This window comes from Diaphorina citri, unplaced genomic scaffold, assembly GCF_000475195.1.
Source record: "Diaphorina citri unplaced genomic scaffold, Diaci psyllid genome assembly version 1.1 scaffold654, whole genome shotgun sequence".
Classification (NCBI taxonomy): domain Eukaryota; kingdom Metazoa; phylum Arthropoda; class Insecta; order Hemiptera; family Psyllidae; genus Diaphorina; species Diaphorina citri.
Genome location: NW_007378087.1, coordinates 84443 through 105121, shown reverse-complemented (window position 1 = coordinate 105121; position 20679 = coordinate 84443). Strand labels below are relative to the sequence as shown.

The 20679-nt window shown below is 38.8% G+C and overlaps 2 protein-coding genes across 5 annotated transcripts; both read right to left on the bottom strand.

Annotated features, from left to right (window-relative positions):
- Positions 1 to 860: 860 nt before the first annotated feature.
- On the bottom strand, positions 861 to 2019 carry LOC103510891. 4 transcript variants are annotated; one of them, XR_003391995.1, is made up of 3 exons: positions 1758 to 2019; positions 1015 to 1564; positions 861 to 921 (listed from the first exon to the last, which is right to left on the bottom strand). XR_003391995.1 is itself a non-coding variant. In XM_008475590.3 (2 exons), the coding sequence occupies exon 2, from the start codon at positions 1408 to 1410 to the stop codon at positions 1033 to 1035; it is 378 nt and encodes a 125-aa protein (XP_008473812.1). In that variant the 5' UTR covers positions 1411 to 1564; positions 1746 to 2019; the 3' UTR covers positions 947 to 1032. The 4 variants fall into 3 exon arrangements, 3 of the variants coding, with proteins under 3 accessions (XP_008473812.1, XP_026680638.1, XP_008473813.1); XM_026824837.1 differs by lacking the exon at positions 861 to 921 and having other exon boundaries at positions 947 to 1564; XM_008475590.3 differs by lacking the exon at positions 861 to 921 and having other exon boundaries at positions 947 to 1564; positions 1746 to 2019.
- An 8142-nt stretch (positions 2020 to 10161) lies between these two features.
- LOC103510890 (radial spoke head protein 6 homolog A) lies at positions 10162 to 19062 on the bottom strand. Its single transcript, XM_008475588.3, has 10 exons — positions 18693 to 19062; positions 18204 to 18393; positions 16599 to 16819; positions 15922 to 16009; positions 15300 to 15524; positions 14316 to 14435; positions 13806 to 13956; positions 12294 to 12430; positions 11117 to 11358; positions 10162 to 10590 (listed from the first exon to the last, which is right to left on the bottom strand). The coding sequence occupies exons 1-10, from the start codon at positions 18920 to 18922 to the stop codon at positions 10356 to 10358; spliced, it is 1839 nt and encodes a 612-aa protein (XP_008473810.1). The 5' UTR covers positions 18923 to 19062; the 3' UTR covers positions 10162 to 10355.
- Positions 19063 to 20679: the final 1617 nt, after the last annotated feature.

The window sequence follows — 20679 nt, the reverse complement described above, 5'->3', positions numbered from 1 at the left end:
ATTTTTTTTTCTTTTTAATTTTTCTCATTTATTTATTATTTGTTGTCTGAAAAGGTCAGTTTTTGTTGTGACCAATTTTTCCTCCAAGTGTACTTTCGTTGTCCGTGGAAATCGGTTTTCTTACATAACTTTGTGTTTTTTTTTTTTTCTTTTTAATTTTTCTCATTTATTTATTATTTGTTGTCTGAAAAGGTCAGTTTTTGTTGTGACCAATTTTTCCTCCGAGTGTACTTTCGTTGTCCGTGGAAATCGGTTTTCTTACATAACTTTGTGATCTCATAGGTTTTTATCCGCGAGTTTTCTTGTGTTGTGTGCGCGACAATTTTGGTAAATTTTGACGCTTCACATCTTACCCTTTGTTTTATTTGCTGCAAATATTACCCCTTTGGATTCGATCTCTGCTGCTAACGCTTGGATTTTGGATTACAAAAGTAAGTGTGAATTGTTTACCTATTAATTCTTCTAAGTTCTTACCAGATAACAATCTCTCTCTCTCTCTCTCTCTCTCTCTCTCTCTCTCTCTCTCTCTCTCTCTCTCTCTCTCTCTTTTTCTTTCTTTCTTGTTTGTTTTCAATAGTACGGGCTTTAAAAAAGATAAAGAAAAGGTAGAGAAAATGTTAGTTGAGTTTGTGTTATTAGTGGATGTGTCATGTGTTCCAGATTTTCTAAACATGAACCGAGACTACTGAGAGTGAGTGAGGACGAAAGAAATATCGATACTCGGTAACTTACGAAGAGAAAAGATAGGGCAGTTAGATTGTATAGATCTCGTAAAAGCTTATCGCTATCTATTCATGACCGCTTTTAATACTGTTCAAACGTAACTTACGAAGAGAAAAGATAGGGCAGTTAGATTGTATAGATCTCGTAAAAGCTTATCGCTATCTATTCATGACCGCTTTTAATACCTACTGTTCAATCCTTACGAAGAGAAAAGATAGGGCAGTTAGATTGTATAGATCTCGTAAAAGCTTATCGCTATCTATTCATGACCGCTTTTAATACTGTTAAAACCACAATTCCCTCGATCATTCAAATGAAAATATTGCACAAATCCTCAATGAAATTATCGCACAAATCCTCAATCACCCCAGTGATCCGCTCATTCTGAATAAGGGTGTCGACGTTCTTGTTCCTCAAGTAGAGAAATATGAACGATATCACCGGTATGGTCACCGTGAGCGCCAAGTACTGACTGAAACATAGCTCCATCATCTCCCAGAATGTCGGGGCGTACGGTATAGACTGCCGGACGAACAAGAAGTACACCGTGTGAATTCCAACACACAGAAAACTGACGAGCAGAAATGGGATGCCGAAATACAGGAATACAGTCCATACCATGTGTCCGTAAATGTCATCCTCACCCCCCTTATCCTGGCGTTGGCGGGAGCTTTTTTCTGGACTCATGGCTTAATACTCGAGATCAGAATCGTCGAGGATGTTAATCTCCAAGCGTCTTGTTCTCAGTTGGTTGACGGTATCCTGCGCGTTTCGAATGTTGTCTTCGATGTCAGAGCTGTCGACGTTTTGTAGCCTTTCCCTAGTGGTGTCGACTGTTTTCCTGAGGGGGGAAAAAGAAGAGGAGCTTGATGAACAAATTGTAGATCGTCTAATGGGCGATTTGGGATCAATGTGTAAGCTGTAACACCCAATAAAAAACATAATATTGAACAAGTGAAAGCAAAAGAAAATCGTTCGTCCTTGGGAGCCCTAATCTTTTCCACAATATACGCTTATTATACCTCGAACTTTACCCGAAAGTCCGACTGATGGAATCCACGAATTCTTGAAGGAAGGGAGGCAGGGGTTCCTTCTTGTCAATGTATAGGACCAGACAATAGTGCACCGAAATGGCCACGCCCGCTAGTAAGATGCTGTCGAAAACCCAGCTACACATTCGGACGCTTTTCAGGTGCTTGACTTTACATTGATTGGGATGGTCCTTCGCTGTTGGGCTTGCTTTGAAATGAATGTGTCCGTTCAGGAGGGATTAAACTGAGGGTTTTGCTTAGTGAAGACAGAAAGCGTAAAGGGACTTTTCAGTCCTATAAGAAGATTAGTAACCCCTCGTTTGGAAACTCGGTCTCTCTCTCTCTCTCTCTCCTTCGCCTAGTATCTTCGTACGAGTACTTAGTAATTACCGGTATGATCAATGTACAACTTGTTTTCTTTGCTGTAATTACATTGCAGCCTGGTGAGTGGTGACTCATTTTTTGAGTTCACGGGTTGTTGCTTGTTGCAGCTAAATTACAGGTCGAAGCAATACTGCCAGCCTAGTCTGCCCTATAAGCGCTAGGTCGCAGGTTCGACTCCCTCCCGGAGTGGATTTTATAAAATTCTATAGAACCAAAACAATAAAATTGTTGTCTTGGAATTGGTGAAGTGGAAAATTCTTGACGGTTTGATATCGTGGGGGAAATTTGAATTTCGATTCATACAATTATTCCATTCGCGGATCATCATAATGCAGTGCGGCATTGTCATAATTAATTACCTTGTAGATCCTGACTGATTGGATTATGAACTTTCCATTCGGGAAATACCCAGACATACCTTCCATTCGCGGATCATCATAATACAGTGCGGCATTGTCATAATTAATTACCTTGTAGATCCTGACTGATTGGATTATGAACTTTCCATTTGGGAAATACCCAGACATACCTACACCTACCTGCCTATATCTCCATTCTCCAGGTACAAGATAGGTGCCTCTGTATCTAACTTCCAAGTACATTGTGCGTGTTGTATGTTAGTTGTTCTTGTGTCGAAAGAACATACAGGAAAAGTGCTACTGTATTTACTTGGTTCCAAGTTCCAAGGTAAAGAAATGCGAAGAAATACGAGGAGGAAAATATGATCTTGGAATTTTGTCAAATCCTACCTTCCTACATTCAGTGATTTCAGTTCATCCATCAAGTTGAATCTATGTAATTGCTAAAGTTCTTCTTTTAATAGTCAGAGTAAGTAAATCGATTTATATCTAAAGAAAAACTTCATCAGTGAAGCTAAATTTTCATTGAGACCAAACCTTTCTTAAGGTGTGTCCACATATAGTCAACGCTCGTAATGAAAACAAGCTCCTATCCATGATGAAAACAAGATAATGGTAAAGAACTTCGAAAAGTCTTGAGAAATTGAGGACGCAGATACGTGTATACCACAGTGGCATGACCGCTGTAAATGCTGTAACAGTAAATATGTATAACCACCAAACAGTCAGAACAGCATCTAGCTATATCCTAAGCATGATCTTGGGAATACCACCACACCAGGTTGTGTATAGGTAGAACAGGATCCCTAGTAAGATCCCGTGAATGACTATCTGTCTGGAATTCAGGTTCAAAGTTTCCTTTTCAACCACAGGCACCAAAAGCGGCAGTTGCTTCTCCTTTCTCTTCTGCTTGATAGCGGAAATTTTAAGCATCAATGAAGACTTCCCGAAGGTATTTGTGTCAGTGTAAATTGTGGAAGTGTAGGGATAATGTTTATGGTGATTTGGTTACTACTTTGCGGTTGATTTGTAAACGGAGAATTTTGCCTGTGCCTCGGAGAATGATCTGAAAGTCCTGCGTATCCCAATATCCCTGATAATATTAGACTGGCTGAATTTTGCACACAATACATATCAGCATCGGTATCCTCCTAGATTATAATAGTAAAAGCAACCATTTCGTTATATCCTATACCTAATACAAATTTCTGCTGAGCTGAATTCTGTCCTAGATCTGCAAGGTGGAAATTAAATTTGTACAAACTTAATTAACAGTTTGATCTAAAATAATAGTTGCAAATAAAATAATACACTCGGTTTTGGTGACCTAATATCTAATTACAGCACTTTCATGTCAAATGCACTCCGGTCCGTAAAGCATTGCATGCACATCAAAAAACTGCATCCATATTCCATCCCACCTCCCACCATTAGTAATCAGAATATATTTTTAACTCAGCAACAACTGCGTGGGACTCCTACATGAAAGAACTATGCTCACTACTGGTAATGTTAGCAATACCATTAGCAAATTATTCTCATTCAAAACAGATCAGTAGATAAGTAGACAAAAACTCCTTATAAGGGAAATCGACGCGTCAACCTATATTGTGATTAGTCAGTCCTAGACACCTATATCCACCCTTCATACAAACCACACTAATTCTCCAGCAATTTCAACACTTGAGAATAGAAACAGAATGAAATTTACTAACGACCTCAAAAAAACGCGGCATTCTTGGGATGAATCACTCTCTTTGAGGAGGATCAGAGACTCCGCATGACTAAACCGGCGAGATTTTGATTATTAGGCGCAACATGTCTATTGAATAGATCTAATAGGTCTGCATAGAGATCCCAGTATAATTAAGTATCTCACAATGATAACTATGACTATGATGGTATCGAGTGTGGTATTTCCGATGGTATCCGGTTGGAACGCGAGAAAAATAGACCGCCTCTGACTCCGTGAGATACCTGGAATGAAATCATGAGATGATTGTAATGATGACCGCCTGTGAAACCTATGACTGATGACATCTGAGATGATGCACACCTCTTATCACACCTTCTCACCCACCTCATGAAAACCAATCCCTTGATAATTTAGCTAACAAGATCCTGTAACGAATTCAGTAGGATAATATGAGAAAAGGAAAACTTCCCACCTCTGTAGGTATTTGCAGAATTCATAATGAGATGAAGAAGTATGTACCTACATATGTACGTTATTTATTTATCTGCAAGTTTTCGAACGCGTATCCTGCGTTGCCCTTAAACATCACCGGGTAAAGGATACGCGAGAATACCTACACTGAATTCATAATGAGATGAAGAAGTATGTACCTACATATGTACGTTATTTATTTATCTGCAAGTTTTCGAACGCGTATCCTGCGTTGCCATTAAACATCACCGGGTAAAGGATACGCGAGAATACCTACAGAGACCTAAAGACCACATTATTGAGAAACTTAAAATTTACAAGTTGGCTCAATAATCATTAGGTCAAAGCAACAAGTACAGACATGTTGCTAAAAGACTAAATAGTCCAACACCTCAAGTTTGAACTTGTCTAAAGAAATAGGAACAACTTTAATCCAGCTGAAAGCAACTTCTAGCTCTTGTTTTATTTTACCTAAAACAATAACTGTACAGTCGAAGCCAGAAGACATTCCAGATTATGGTAAGATAATCTGAATCACACGAGGTCAAAGAGAAAGCACATGGTGAATTATGACGTCACAAGCGGGCGAGAATGTTTAATGAATGAATGAGTCTACTACGAACAGCTCATGAATGAATGGATGACTCATTGTAGTTTGTAGTGGGAATACCACTCAACTATTTCGGAGCCTGTCTAGGTGAAGGATTGATGACACAACGTTGCGAGTTGCGAACCCATTATTACACGATCAGACGTTATCAAGCTATTGTTAGACAATTATTCCATTCGCGGATCATCATAATACAGTGCGGCATTGTCATAATTAATTACCTTGTAGATCCTGACTGATTGGATTATGAACTTTCCACTCGGGAAATACCCAGATATACACCTACCTGCCTATATCTCCATTCTCCAGGTACAAGATAGGTGCCTATGTATCTAACTTCCAAGTACATTGTGCGTGTTGTATGTTAGTTGTTCTTGTGTCGAAAGAACATACAGGAAAAGTGCTACTGTATTTACTTGGTTCCAAGTTCCAAGGTAAAGAAATGCGAATAAATACGAGGAGGAAAATATGATCTTGGAATTTTGTCAAATCCTACCTTCCTAGATTCAGTGATTTCAGTTCATCCATCAAGTATGAATCTAGGTAATTGCTAAAGTTCTTCTTTTAATAGTCAACATCATGTGCAATGATAGTTACATATCGTTGCGAAATTTTTGCGCAAATTTTCATCCAAACAGATGTACCTAACTTGTGTTGGTAATTGATGGACCCAATTTCAATTACTCTCAAAAGTAATTGTAGTTGCAATTACAATTACATTTGAATGTAATTGTAATTGCGATTCGCAATTACAATTACATGTAATTGTAATTGTAATTTGTAATGGGAATTACTTTTTTAACAACTCTGGTTGTAGGTATATTTTTTCCGATTTACTCTCAGATTTGTGATTTCTGATTTGAAAAAGTGTCTTCTATTCTTGCCTTGTAATTTCGTCATCGCCAGTTATCCTAACTAGTATGGTTACGTAAAGTTAATGTCAACTGATAGCTTCATAGCTCAGTTCTAGGTTGTCTGGGATAAATACATATTATCTTTGTATTTTATTGTTCCAAATATCTCTAGCAATCATCCACTTCTTTGTTGTTCCTATTTTATAAAGCTTGCAATACCTATTTTATATTTTTATATCCAATGTTTTGTTTATAAGTTTAAATTTAAGGAGTAAGTTTTCCATTTAGGTATTTTTCTCTTGTAATTTTCTATTTGTTTATGAATTTTTACCCATCTACTACGTTTAAGTTGTTTATTTTAGGTTTTTAGTGTATCCTAAATAGGAATCTTTGTTTTTTTTATCCTTGTTATTTATTTATTTTTCCTTTATCTAGAAATCTTTTGTTATATTCAGGCACTTTTGTTTATAAGTTTAAATTTAAGGAGTAAGTTTTCCATTTAGGTATTTTTCTCTTGTAATTTTCTATTTGTTTATGAATTTTTACCTATCTACTACGTTTAAGTTGTTTATTTTAGGTTTTTAGTGTATCCTAAATAGGAATCTTTGTTTTTTTATCCTTGTTATTTATTTATTTTTCCTTTATCTAGAAATCTTTTGTTATATTCAGGCATTTACTTACCTAGGTCATATGGAATTACATTTTTATAACGTGCCTTTATTTACCTATGTTTGTCCAGGGATAATAAGTTCGTCCAAGGAACGCTTTCAATTGAGGTTTTTCCTCGCTAAATTCTATTTAATAACAATATGATAATCATGTATTTTCAACAGGTATGTAGGTTTAAATTTTTAGGTTTTTTTCTCATCTCACAACAAGAAACATTCACATTTTTGCCTTGTGTTTTTCCTGAGATCCAAAATCAAAGCTTTATTTTGAAAGAATTTAAGTAGCCCACACTGGAACACACGCATTCCTTTTTGAATGAAAGGAATTTGTAAAATCAGAACCAATTGTGCCTCGGCAAATCCTTGTTTACGATCATTTTCGTTTTTTACAATTTTGGATATAGCATTTCCGATTTGAACCTAACAAATAACATACCGATCTTGGCGCTATCATTGTGAATAACATATAATGACATACCGGCGTTACCTACAGCCGAGTTAAGGCATTCTGTTCCCAATGATTCATCTTGCTTGAGGCTGCCTGATCTGTTCATAATACTGAGGGCCTGTTCAGCGAACTGGTATTGTTCCAATTCCTGAAGCTTGTATTACAGGCAGATCTGACGAGACTTGTTCATAATACTGAGGGCCTGTTCAGCGAACTGGTATTGTTCCAATTCCTGAAGCTTGTATTACAGGCAGATCTGACGAGACTTCTAGCTAGATAAATGAACTAGGGCCCAAGCAAGGGAACAATGTCTTCAAGTTGGAACAAGTTGCCACAGGAAATTCAAGTCGTTGATCGATGACCATCAGCAAAAAATTAACGAAGTGATTTGAGAACCAGCATGTTACAGAGACTGGACAACTTTCTGTTCGGCTTAATAACATTATTTTGGGTTAATTTCCTAAAGGATGAATCATTTCCATTCCGTTGTGAGATTGATGTTTTGCTAATTTTGGTTGATATTTTCTATTTAGGTAATATTAATAGATTTGAATTTCCTAAAGGATGAATCATTTCCATTCCGTTGTGAGATTGATGTTTTGCTAATTTTGGTTGATATTTTCTATTTAGGTAATATTAGATTTAACTGCTATGCATAGGTATTATACTGATTTCGATGTTAGAGTACTTACTATTCCTATATTATGTTAAAGATTATGACATGTTTTTTTATAACTTCTCTGATTTGTGTATTGTTAGCTATTAGATATACAGGGTGTCCCAGAACTTATGCTTAAATTGTTTTTCTCGGAGCCTGTTTGAAATTTCGAAAAACAAAAAAACCCGTAACTTTTTGATTTTTGATACGGATATTTTGGCAATATCGCGACTTGCGAAAAATTTCGCGAAGTCCGCGAATCGGGTGGCAACTTTGGATTTTTAAATGAGAACCCCTATTTTTTAATTCCATATTCGTTTTCTACGTTAAATTTAAATTATAATCGGCTACTCACTCGAACTGAAGTAAAAAAGTAAGCATGAATTCTGGGACACCCTGTAGATATCTATAAATTTAGTTTTAAGGCTTTTGATGGGTCATTAAATTTATGATAAATAATGAATAATACCAAACTATCATCAATACGAGAATTATTATGATGAATAATTTTTCTACCTTCCATAATTTTCTGTTGTGCTTCCAAAGAGTAGTTATCTAATAAAAATAAAATAAATTAGAGCCCTTCTCTTGTTAATAGTAGAGATTGGTACAGAATTAGTCTGCCTCACCCTAAAGATCACTTCTGCTTTTTTTTTTTTTTTTTTTTTTTTTTTTTTTTACGATCCACTCAAAAAATCTCGAGAATTGATTTGAAATTTGAATTTCTTTAAACGCTGAAACATAAAATCTTACCTGTGCAATTACTGGCACGGCCTAAAGCTGTGCCCTTCCTAAGACACGGCACAATACCTTGCCCGGCACAATCCTTTGTTAACGCCTACTTAAAAAAGAGGGAAAGAAAGGCCCAACCCATCCTTTAGGGCTGTTTGCCCCTACACCTAAGCCTTAAGGTGGTCTTGTTTATAAAGGGCGTACTTACTCGGAGTTTCGGCTGGGCATATCTGTTTTCCGTTTAGCCAGATGGTCTTCACCTTGGGACTGCCTCCATTCGGTTCAAATCGGACCATTATCCGAGTTGTCATAGGTCGACTGGGATCCAGAACTTGCTCCAGGTTGAGGATGGTGAACTCCTTGTTATTCGAAGTGGTCACTTCTCCTAGCCATGACTGAAAATCAATGGAACAGTTGTGCTGACTTAGGTGAGGTTTTAAAGTCAAAGAGCTGCCAGCCTAGTTAGCTTAGTTGGTAGTGCGTCTGCCTTGTAAGCGCTAGGCCGCGGGTTCGATTCCCGCCCGGGGCGGATTTTATCCTGATGGGATAATGTTCGTTCTCGGAACAGCTGGCTTTCTCCTATCCTGTCTTCCTTCTCTCTTCAATTTCGGGAGGATAAGACCATAGCAGTTACAAACCCCACCCCTAGAGTCCACCGTACAAAACATCTAGGGTCCAAGGTACAACATCCTTAGGGTTCAAGGTACAACATCCTTAGGGTTCAAGGTACAACATCCTTAGGGTTCAAGGTACAACATCCTTAGGGTTCAAGGTACAACATCCTTAGGGTTCAAGGTACAACATCCTTAGGGTTCAAGGTACAACATCCTTAGGGTTCAAGGTACAACATCCTTAGGGTTCAAGGTACAACATCCTTAGGGTTCAAGGTACAACATCCTTAGGGTTCAAGGTACAACATCCTTAGGGTTCAAGGTACAACGCCCTGGGGGCCAAGGTACGACGGATAAAAAAGGTGTAAAAAAAAATGTTGGCCAATTTAGTAGAAATTTTGGGAGGTATTAGTTTTCAATGAGTAGATGAAAAAAGCTATAAGGCGTGTAGTCCTATCTCCAACCCTTCAACCCCAAATTTGCCTTCAAAATTTGAAGATTTTTTCCATTTAGAATACATTGCGACCAAGGTACAAAGGGTATGGGTCCAAGGTACATAGGGTAGTTGTACCTTGAACCCCAAAAAGGTGGTGTCGGAAAATTGGGTATATCTCTTAATTAAAAATTAGTAAAACAATCATTGCTAATTGTATAGATAGCCAAGAAAATTTCCTTTCTAAATCAATTAAAATTATGCCAATAACATTAATAGAAAAAATTAAAAAAATCAAAAAGTGATTTTGGGGGCCAAGGTACAACCAGGCACCCTACCTATTTATTATGGTCATTACCTGAGCAAATAAAAACAAATCAGATAAGACTATGTTATATATTTTTCCAAGTTGTTTTCTTTCATGAACTCTGTTTATTTACCCTCGGATTTAACAGGAGATGAAGATTGAAGACTTACACGCGGTTAATGTAAAGATTATTATTGATGTGACGCCGTTACATAACAATTATTTATTGATATATTGATAAAGTTCAAGTATCTAAGAGTAGATTATTTACTAGGCTATTAGTGCATTAACTCTGCATATAAGTAATTCATTAACACGTTACTTATCCATCTCATTTATTTAGTACTTCTCCTCCATCCCTTATCTCCTCTCAATCAGATTCCTCTTCTTCCGCCTCCTCTTCATTTTCTTCCTCTTCCATTTCCTCGCTCACAGGTTTGATAAGTGACTGTCTGTAGTCCTCTTCTTGTTCCGGAGTGGGGTCATCTTGTTCCAGAAGGTTGTCGCCCCACAGGAATTGACTCTGGTAGAGCGGGATTTGGAATGGGGTAAAACCCCGCACCAGATGTTTCTGGCCCCATCCGAAGTAAATGTTTTCGCTCCGCCTGGAAGCAGAATCCTAAGATTAGACTCTTAATAGTCTTAATACTGTCCTACCTAATCCTGAGGTCTACAGTCTCGGGCTTTCGTATTAGCAGTCGAGAGCCCCCACTATGTTATCGAGGCACACGATTGGTCTAAGGCTCGCCACACACATTAATGCATGCATGAACGTGTGTGGTAGAAAAAATGTCGAGCATAAGCATGCATTCGGATTCATGCCTGTTGCCTGAAAGTGTGTGGCGAGTTCATGCACAGACCTGTCACAGGCGTCAGTCCTTCTAATAGTCAAAAGACAGGCAACAGGCATATGCATGACATCTCATTGGCCCTTTTTTTCGTTTTCGTTTCGTTTTCGTAACCTTCTGGTCTACGTGTGTTCTTCCGTCTTTTTTCTGTGAACTTTTAGTGTCTCCCGCGGGTATTCTACTACCTAACCTCTTCTAGGCTCTCAACTTCAAGCAACGAGTGTCCATGATAAAAGTAAGTCTAATTAATATCATTGACCGAGTCATCGTTAAATTTAATTACCTCTCTCGTGCGAAGGCATACGCCCCGGGCCATATATTAGACGTGGCGATGGCCATAGCTTTCGTCTCATCCACAACGGAGCTGCTCTTGACGTTCCAGGCGGGAGTCAAATCGTCAAACACATCCTCGGCCACCGCCGTCAACAGCTGTTTGCCCACCTCAGGCTCTTCCTCGACCTTTTCCTCTTCCTCTTCTTCTTCGTCCTCCTCTTCCTCAGCTTCTTCTTCACCTTCAACTGCGCTCTGAAAAAGAAATTGGTGCTTTAGTCTGACATTGCAACTTACAAATGTTGCCCTCCAAATGTTCCACTTTTTCCGCCTTCTTTCACCCTCATTTCTTGGTTCCAGAGGTTGGTGCCTTGGTTACAAATGGTCAAAAAATACCTACTTGAAAATAAAGAGTTCCAAGAAAATTTCCTGCAGAATATGCCAACTGTCAAGTGGTAAGTGTATACCAGTGTACAGTAGAACAGTACCTACTTCTCCGATTATGTATTAGTATTCACTGAAATTCCTACAAGTTGCACATAAAATCAGCTCACACGATCGAGGACTGCCCGTCTAAGATTACATAGATTGCAGTCATTAAAAAACACTAACTTATACTTATAACTTATTCTAATATTAAACGGACGAGACTGATGACTGATAGCTGATTGAATGATATAGGAAAAAGTTTAATTACTCACGTTATTTTACACCCTATGTAGGTACCTTCCTATTTATGTAATAAATAATATGTAGATTATATCTATTATTAATTTTGTTGTTATAAAATTCTGCCTGAAAACTGCCATGGTCTTTCGTTCTGTACAAAACAGAATGGTAGCTTAGAGTTCCACAATATTTTCACAGAGTGCGCCATATTTACCACTTTTCCCACTTGGATATGAAATTTCATTTTTTTTTTTTTTTTTTTTTGCCCCTTTTTTCCCCCTTTCCCCCTTGGGTTTTAAATTTTTTTTTTTTTTTTTTTTTTTTTTTTTTTTTTCAGTTTGGTCAAAAAACATCGAGTCAAAACACTGATATTTTTCCACTCATTTTCCAATTTTGAAAATTTGGATCGATCTCATTACTACTATAGCTTCGCTATACTTTAATATAGCTTCGCTATAATTATGTACTTTAATAATAGAAAGTAAAAATTAGACTACACTTAGTTAGGGTTTGTTTGGTACCTTTGGGTTCCACCAGTTGACTCGTCCCTGTTTCAAAAGCTCGTTGCTATGGTGACACCAGTACTCCATGTTGGGTTCCAACAGGTTGAGAAGAGACTGACCCTCAAATTCTTCGTCCAAAACGTAGTTGGTTTTCACTGTGGAAAAACAAGAGATGTTAAAGTCCCAAAGTGAAGGTAAAAAAGGAAAAGACCAACGTTTTAACGACTAAAATCATATTGAAAATGAAAGTCCAAAGTTAAGGGCAAAAAAGGAATAGATATGCGTTCAACTACTGAACTACTAAAGTCAATCTGAAAATCAAAGGCCAAAGTTGAGGGCAAAAAAGCTAGTGTCAACCCTTTCCCCTATGTATTAAGGAATTAGTGTCATGACCATAATTATACATATCAGGTTATACTAAGATTAGACCACCTCGCCATTTTTGGTTGAACCAGCTCCTGAATTGTCGTCACGAGGTTGAGTGCACTCCTAAAAGGCCAGATAATCCTTTGAAGCCTAGAGGTATTGTAGTCCTAATCCAAGCGTGTGGCAATGTACTGTAGCACAAAGCAATACTGTAGCAACTAGCTAAAGTCAGAATTTTTTTCACTGCTTTCGCTCGTTCATTCTTTTGGTATTCACAATCACGTCCCAATAAGTAAGCCTAGAGGTATTGTAGTCCTAATCCAAGCGTGTGGCAATGTACTGTAGCACAAAGCAATACTGTAGCAACTAGCTAAAGTCAGAACTTTTTTCACTGCTTTCCCTCGATCATTCTTTTGGTATTCACAATCACGTCCCAATAAGTTTTTTCCTGCAACAACAAGCAACGAACACGCAACGTTTCGTGAGCCTGGACGACGTGTTGCTCCGAAACAAAATGTTGCTAAGTTTTATTGACATGAAGCCCGGGACTAATTTCTTTGTTTCGACTTTTGTTGTGATTTATGAGCTTAGGAAAGTGTTGTTCAAATTTTGTTTGCTTGGAGGATGATTGAAGGGACAGGGAGGGGACTTGTTGCACGTCTCCCTAACTTGTTAGAGATGTCAAATACAGGAGTTTCAAATCATTGCTGATACTGTGATTATAATTATAGAACAATGAACTGATAACAAATTATGATAATGAAAAGGTATGGATTCCTTCGAGCTTAACCTTTCTCTGTCCTGAAATCCCTAGTCTCATGGCCAATTGTCTTCATCTGATTTATTTTATGTCGCTGCTGGGGTTTGAGCCACAGTTCCCTCGGTTATGAATCCCATGCTATAGCTGCAGCAACTGCAATACTGGGTATTTGACAATAATATTGAAGTAACTGTTGTTATTGTTATTATTATTATTATGGTTTCTTCTATTGGTCGAACGATATCTACGTCATGGGGGCTTTTTTAAACTTGTTCCTCCAGGAATAGACTATTCAGGGCATTTACAGCCTTTGGATAACCTGCCTCTCATAGGATATTGTTCAAATAAAATATTACCATATTTTAAATTCAATTTTCTCTCTATTCCTCTTTGCTTGATCTCACCTTTAGTATCTTCATCATCGTCGTCATCATCATCATCTTCAACCAACATGTACAACCCCTGAGGAGAAATATGGCAGGACGCCGAAATCCGGGCAATCTGCGCGCGCAGATAGTTTATCTCCTTGCCAGGGAATGCTGGGAATGTGTTCATCTGTTGGTATAAGACAGTAAAAAAATCTGTTAAAACTTATCTACGCCCCTAAGAATTAGGAAAATAGAATGGAACCATTTGACTGTTATAAAGGTAACAGGGACTTATCAGTTACTTCAAATTTTTCGAAGTAAAAAGGATTTTTATGCTCCCAAATGATTTTTTTAGGCCACTTCTGGGATACATAATATATGGCAGTTCTTTGGATACGAATCTAAGGTCTAAAGCTGTGTCGTCGACGGCCGTCGATCGAGGTAAATCTATGTTATCGAAGTGAATCATTATGGACGGTTTGATAACTGAAACCGTATCGAAAATTTTCCTTTTCACCTAGACCCTAAACTATTTGGTAGTCTTACAGGTGTGTCAAGGTCCCCGGTGAAATAGCAGGTGATCTGTCTGGCAACAATGATTTGGGTGGGTGTAACATCTGGCAACTCGATCCAATTTTCCCCCAGCTCATGGCATACGAAGTATGTCTGCAATGGCAACAGCGCATTAGACATTTTGCTGCATAGGATGGTCAAATGTGAAAGCTACTTTTTAAGTATCTATCTACTTTGATAGTAGTTTACTACCTTTCGGAGGAGGAGGAGGAGGTGTTCCTTCCATTCCTCTTCCTCCTCGACTCCCTCTTTAGGAAAAGGCTCAAAAGTTGAAAAAAGTAAAGAAAAAGAGTTTAAAAATAATATTTTTATTATTTAACTTATTTCCAAGTACGACGCCACGCGGTAAACAGTTTTCAAAGTTTAAATGGCGCCTTCTAAGTTCCAGGCTTTTTTTAAAGTGACGTTTCAAGGTGCTACTTTGGTCTTCTTCTCGGAACTGTTGTGCCAAAGTGTAAATAAAATAAAGCAGACTTCGCTTTCTGTAGGAATGAAGGTAGAAAGGCCCGGGACTTTTATGTGGAAATGCAAGTATGTTGACTTCTGATTAAAGATTATTTCTCGGTCTCGACTTTGTTGATGTCTCTTCCTGTTCGACTCTCATCGAGAGATCTCAGGAAGAAGACACACTACACACTAGTCAGAGAATGGTCTGGAGCAATCTGGTTCGTCTAATGTGTAGTCCCCTTAAATAAACTGGGCCAAGCAATTAGAGGAACGCTGTCATTTTCAAGTTTTCTTCCGTCCCCTTTACTCTTCTTGGATCTTGTAAATTTCATTTGAAACTTAACTGCCCAAAATATAAGAAAATCATGTGCTTTATGGTAAGTATACCGAACAATATCACATTGCTAATCATAGGTCCCATGGTTCAAACAAAAACAAAGGAAATGACAGCGTTCCTCTAACTGCTTGGCACAGTGTATATTGCGTCTTCCCGGACTCTCCGGTTCTTACCTTCTTGTTAGCTCCGGTACCAGGTTCTTCCGCTTTTATTTCCACCGGCTTCTTAAACTTAGCCACCGGTAACGGCGGCATGACGTATGCAAAATGAAACTCGCTGTGTTCATCTTCTATGGCCTCATCCAGCAGTTTCAGGGTGACTGCAGACTGGGCGGGGCCTAGGTCGGTAGGAAGCAGCTCGACCTCTTCAGATTCCTGCTCGTTTTCGTTCTCAATTTCCTAAAAAATTGGAAAATTTTACTTATAAATCATAGCAATTGGCTCATCTGATGAAAAGAAAAATGGCAAGATATTGTTTATTAAGTAGAAAAATGTAACAAGTAGCAAATGTCAACAAATGAACAGAATTCTTCTTCTTCTTCTTCTTCTTCTTCTTCTTCTTCTTCTTCTTCTTCTTCTTCTTCTTCTTCTTCTTCTTCGCGTGCCTATCTGTTCGATGTTGGCGATCATCATGGCTGTTCTGACTTATTAGTTGCTATCCGGAACAGTTCTGCTGAGCTCTTGTTGAACCATGTTCTCAGGTTGGCCAACCATAAATAGAATGGATTATTTACGCTTTCTGGCGCTTAGACAGCAGAGTTTCGCTTTGCCATATTCTGGAGAGCTCGTTACTTACCAATAATCTGCGTTCTCTTTCCTCATCTGTCAAATTTGCCTCCGCTATGAAGTAATCTTTCTTCAGTCCGAAGATCTTGCCCCAAAATCTGCGAAGAATAATATAATTTGAGAGAAATATTACATGGTCACTTGTTACTCCTCTGCGACATTTTTCTTAGCCTCCCGTGAGGGCTTTGCGCTTTGAGCAATAAAATTATTCTGTTTTTGTTAACCCAGATAATCAAATTACTTTGTCTACTTGGCCGCAGGGATGGAGACGGATAGTTTAAATGCAGTTTTTCTAATTTGAGAGAAATATTACATGGTCACTTGTTACTCCTCTGCGACATTTTTCTTAGCCTCCCGTGAGGGCTTTGCGCTTTGAGCAATTATTCTGTTTTTGTTAACCCAGATAATCAAATTACTTTGTCTACTTGGTCACAGGGATGGAGATGGATAGTTTAAATGCAGTGTTTCTATATATCTCCAATTTTCCACTCACTATTTTCCAAACTACTTAGGTACTATTTGGAATAAAAAATTTACTACTTTTAGTTCTTCACACATACCAGTGGAATTCCTTAAGGCGTGTCTACACAGTCGACCGGTCATCAATCCACATCGATTCCCAATAAATTCACGGCCGTCGACTATGTGTGGACACACCTTTAGATATCTACAATTTCCCCCGCATACCTGCAGTTTTCCAATCCGGGAATTTGCTCCAACTTCTTCATGGCAAACACGAACGCCAGCGTGCTTTTCTTTGGGAAGCCCAGTCCGACCTGTGGCAGAATGTAATGCAGCAGCTCCTCATAGTTCTTGATCTCGTCTGGAGGACCTTCCCCGTCGTCACTTCCTTTGTAGGCCCCCTCCTCTGGAATGTTAGATCCCGTCGGTTCTGTCGACACGAATAGCTGAGGAAAACAATACGCTTTAGTCCTAGAAGTGTCTTTGGAAGCAGCATCGGATAGAAATTCATGGAGGCGCATTGTTGACGAGGCCAAAAAACAGCTTGGTTTCCAATGGCAATGGAGACAAGGTAAGGTAACCACTAGACGAGGTTAACGCCGGAGGCGTCCTCACTGTTTAATCCTTAAAGCTCTATTATTATGTGGTAAAATTTTCAAATAAATGAGGAATGAAGATAAATTCCATGTCTCGGCTGGGATTGAACCCTTGCTTTCCTCTTTACCAGATGAGCGTCTTGACCAACACACCACCAAGACAGGTATAAAATAATATAACTTGGTCAGGTTTTCTTGCTCTACAGAAGTTTAGACTCCTACCATCATAGACGAAAAAAATGCATTTCCACTGCATTTTAATAAATTACTTTCTGGTGCTCTTGTATTAAACCAGCATCATCCCACTACACTACCATTCACTAAATAAATAAAAATATTCCACGGCTAACTTGGCTAATCATTTTCCTCCTGCATTGGTAACCTACTTGCATTTTTTTTTTTTTTTTTTTTTTTTTTTTTTTTTTTACTAGATTAACTTTCGTAAAGCTTTTGTTTTTTTTTTTTTTTTTTTTTTTTTTTTTACTAGATTAACTTTCGTAAAGTAAAAACTTTCATAATAACTCTTGTCTGCTGGAAAATAATAAATTTTGCAGCATATTTATATTTTCGAAAGGTAAGACGAGGTGTTACAAGCTGCTGAAAGTTGAAACCCGAGTACCTTGACGGAATTTGGTGACGTTCCCCTCCGGGGGAAAGTCGAGGGGGGGGGGAAGGTAAGTACTTTTTGGGGGAGATAGGAGAATGGGGAGGAAAGTACTTTTTCGGGGAAATGGGGGGTGATACCCTACTTGTATTACGCTACAAAGAGTTCTTGCTTTTCATAGTGCAAGTGACATTGAGTAAAATGCATGATCTGATTTAACTTGGATTTGGAATATTTAGAAGTTTTTATGTTTACACAGATCCGCGATATGGACTTTTTTTTAAGTTCCCTTGAACTTGGGTTGTACTTAGCTTTAAAATTCGGTGGCTCTGGTACACCTGTGACCCGTCATTGGACATAGTGGCTATGTACAAATTTCAGTCTTGTTTGTCCGCCCAATAAAAGGGGATCAAAGTTCAATCTCAACAATGGAAATCGTTGGAATTAATTAAACCTTCAAGTAAAAATAATGTCCTCACACAACGACACTGGACCCTCAGCATTCCTATTAGCACATTAAAGTCAAACTTTGACTCGGAGACATTTGCAAAATAAAAGCCCTCAATCGAGGACATTGGGTACAAATGGTAGGGCTAGCAAGCACCCTTCCGAAAAGGTCTGGAAACTTACTTTGAAATTGGACATCTGGAGTTTGGCATACTCGATGCTCCTTGCAGAGATCCAGGGTTCGATGAAAGACTCTGGTCGCTGGTAATAATTGTCGGCTCGGATTTGGCGACTGTACTCTTCGAAGAAGTCGATCACGTTTTCGGGTCTGGTTTCGAGAATTTTCTTGATGATAGTCCTCAAATGCTCGTATCTGAAATTGAAAAAGTTTAGGTCCTGTTCTAGGGATCTTCTTTGTAATTTGCTCGTGATTTCAAATCTGATTAGTCACAAACGGCTCTCAAGCCATACACAAAAAGCCTACTCAGAGGCTTAAGGTGTAAGAGCAAACAGTCCTAAAAGATGGGTTAAGCTTATACGAATCGGCTCTGAACCAATCAGAAGACAATCTTGTTAGATTGCATTAGAACGAATTGTGTGTGAGAATTAACTCCATTCACCTATTGAATGCCTCAGAAAAAAAAAATCCAAATGCTAGGAGAGAAAACTTACACGCTCGTTCCACAATGTCCCACTTGCTGCAGATAGGCCACACCCCTTTCCAAATCGGTCTGGATCGGTCCCTGGTCGACGAAATGGTTGATGAGACTCAACGAGGATCGCATGCCATCCTCCGAGATAGCTTCATACTCCCCCGTCCTTCGGGAACTAACCGTTTGGCCTGGAATAGACGGCGAGGAAGGAGGGGAAGAGAGAGACCCGGCCGGTTGGTTGCTCTCCATTATTCCCGAGGAAGATACACCAAGGGACGCAAAACTTCACCCTCTTCCTGGACTTGTGAAGATGTCACAGATCAAGCAAAAACTGTTCAAGCAGACGAAAATCGAATATTTTGTATAGAAGTTAGAAATTCAGATATATGTGGCTGGCCTGAAATCAATTTGATGGTAACAGGCGTAACAGCTTTTTGTGTTGGAAGCGCAGGCTACAGTCTACACCAATATTACTAACATATACTTTTGTCAGAGAGTTGTGGACTGTGGAGCTATTGCATCAGTAGAGCCAGTCTTCTGTACTTTCTGATGAGAGGAGCTAGATGCGACTGCTATACGAGTAGAAGTATCTGTGACCTGTGACAGGCGCTAGATATCTGCCACCGTTCATCAAAAAATGTGTACCAATAGTGTACCCCGTCGGGATTCAAACCCAGCTCCTCCTAGCGATTCTCCAATCTGGACCCCCTCTGGACCGTCTGGAAGAGAAAGTCCAAACATAGTCAACCCCGTCGATCGACGTCCGTACACCGCCTCGACAACATAGATTCACCTCTTCACTTCGTCGATCGACCATCGATCAACTGGAAAGGGGCATTCTTCAGGAGCATCCTGTACCCAATGTCTCCATCAACTGCATAGCTTAATTACAATGCAGGCCGCACAATAAAAATTTTGCTCAGATGTGGCAGAAGTTTTCTCCGATGAAAACTGGGAGAGAGATTTTTAATCAAAGTTCAAAACATAAACATTAACTCCCAAGGAAGATTTTTCATTAAAATTTTAATAGCTGGGGAATTGAACATTGGAGAAGGAGGAAAGGGAGCGTTTACTCCCTGGTCTAAAAGTTCAAGTTACAGTCAGATCCTGTGAGAATGCTTCGAGACAGTTCGGGTGTAGATTCCGAATATGCTTAGAGGTAAGTTATGGCTGTAACATGAGATTGTAGACCCCAGTAGCAGGTTAAGAAATTTACTGTTTGTTATTTTGACGTCTGTAAATGGATACAAAGCAAGAGGGAAATAACTTGAATAGGAAATTGGGAAATTTTCTGGTCCGCTTTTGTGCTGTAGATAAGGTGTGTTTTTCCTTTTGGGAAAATGACCACTGGAAAATTGACCACTGCTCCAATGCAAACTGAATAGAGCATTGGTTAATTTTCCAATGGTCATCAGTGGTCAATTTTACCAAAAGGAAAATACACCTAGATGTTGAGGTCGCTCTTTCACTGAACCACTGTATTGGTTCTCACCTTGTCAATCAGCTTCTACCTTGGTTACCATGGAGTGTGGATCCGGCCTTATTTATAAACGAAGATTATAATCTCCCACTCAAAGTCAGGCGTATCGTTCTACTTCTTAAGTCAACTTAATTATAGCGGTAAATAAAGAAATAAAGTTAAGGTGTTGATTGCTGACAGAGAGAAGGAAAATTAAGGAAAAAGTGAGAGAGGGAGAAAAATAATTCCCTTCGGTCCTGAAGGCACGGAGTGGAAAAGGTTGAAAGTTCTTTCTATCGTCAGATAAGGTTCGTTCTCGGAACGGCTAGCTTTCTCCTTTCGTGTATTACTTCTCTCTTCCATTTCGGGACGATAAGACCTTAGCAGTTACCTACCTACAGTTCCCTCTGAAAAAGTTCCTTTCCCTGAAGAAAAAAAAAAATCCATCCTTACAATTTTGAGTGACTTTCCATTTTCAATATGTTCTAGGCCTGTTAGAGAACTGGAAAGAAAGTTCCGAAAAACATCTGTCCAGAATCCAGATAAA

Excerpts from the sequence above, each read along its gene's own strand:
- LOC103510891 (XM_008475590.3), bottom strand. The coding sequence starts at position 1,410 with ATGAGTCCAGAAAAAAGCTCCCGCCAACGCCAGGATAAGGGGGGTGAG.
- LOC103510890 (XM_008475588.3), bottom strand. The coding sequence starts at position 18,922 with ATGGAGAGCAACCAACCGGCCGGGTCTCTCTCTTCCCCTCCTTCCTCG. Across the intron at positions 15,525-15,921 it reads AAAGAGAACGCAGATTATTG|GAAATTGAGAACGAAAACGA; the intron begins GTAAGTAACGAG and ends CCAATTTTTTAG. Across the intron at positions 10,591-11,116 it reads TATGCCTTCGCACGAGAGAG|GCGGAGCGAAAACATTTACT; the intron begins GTAATTAAATTT and ends TTCTGCTTCCAG.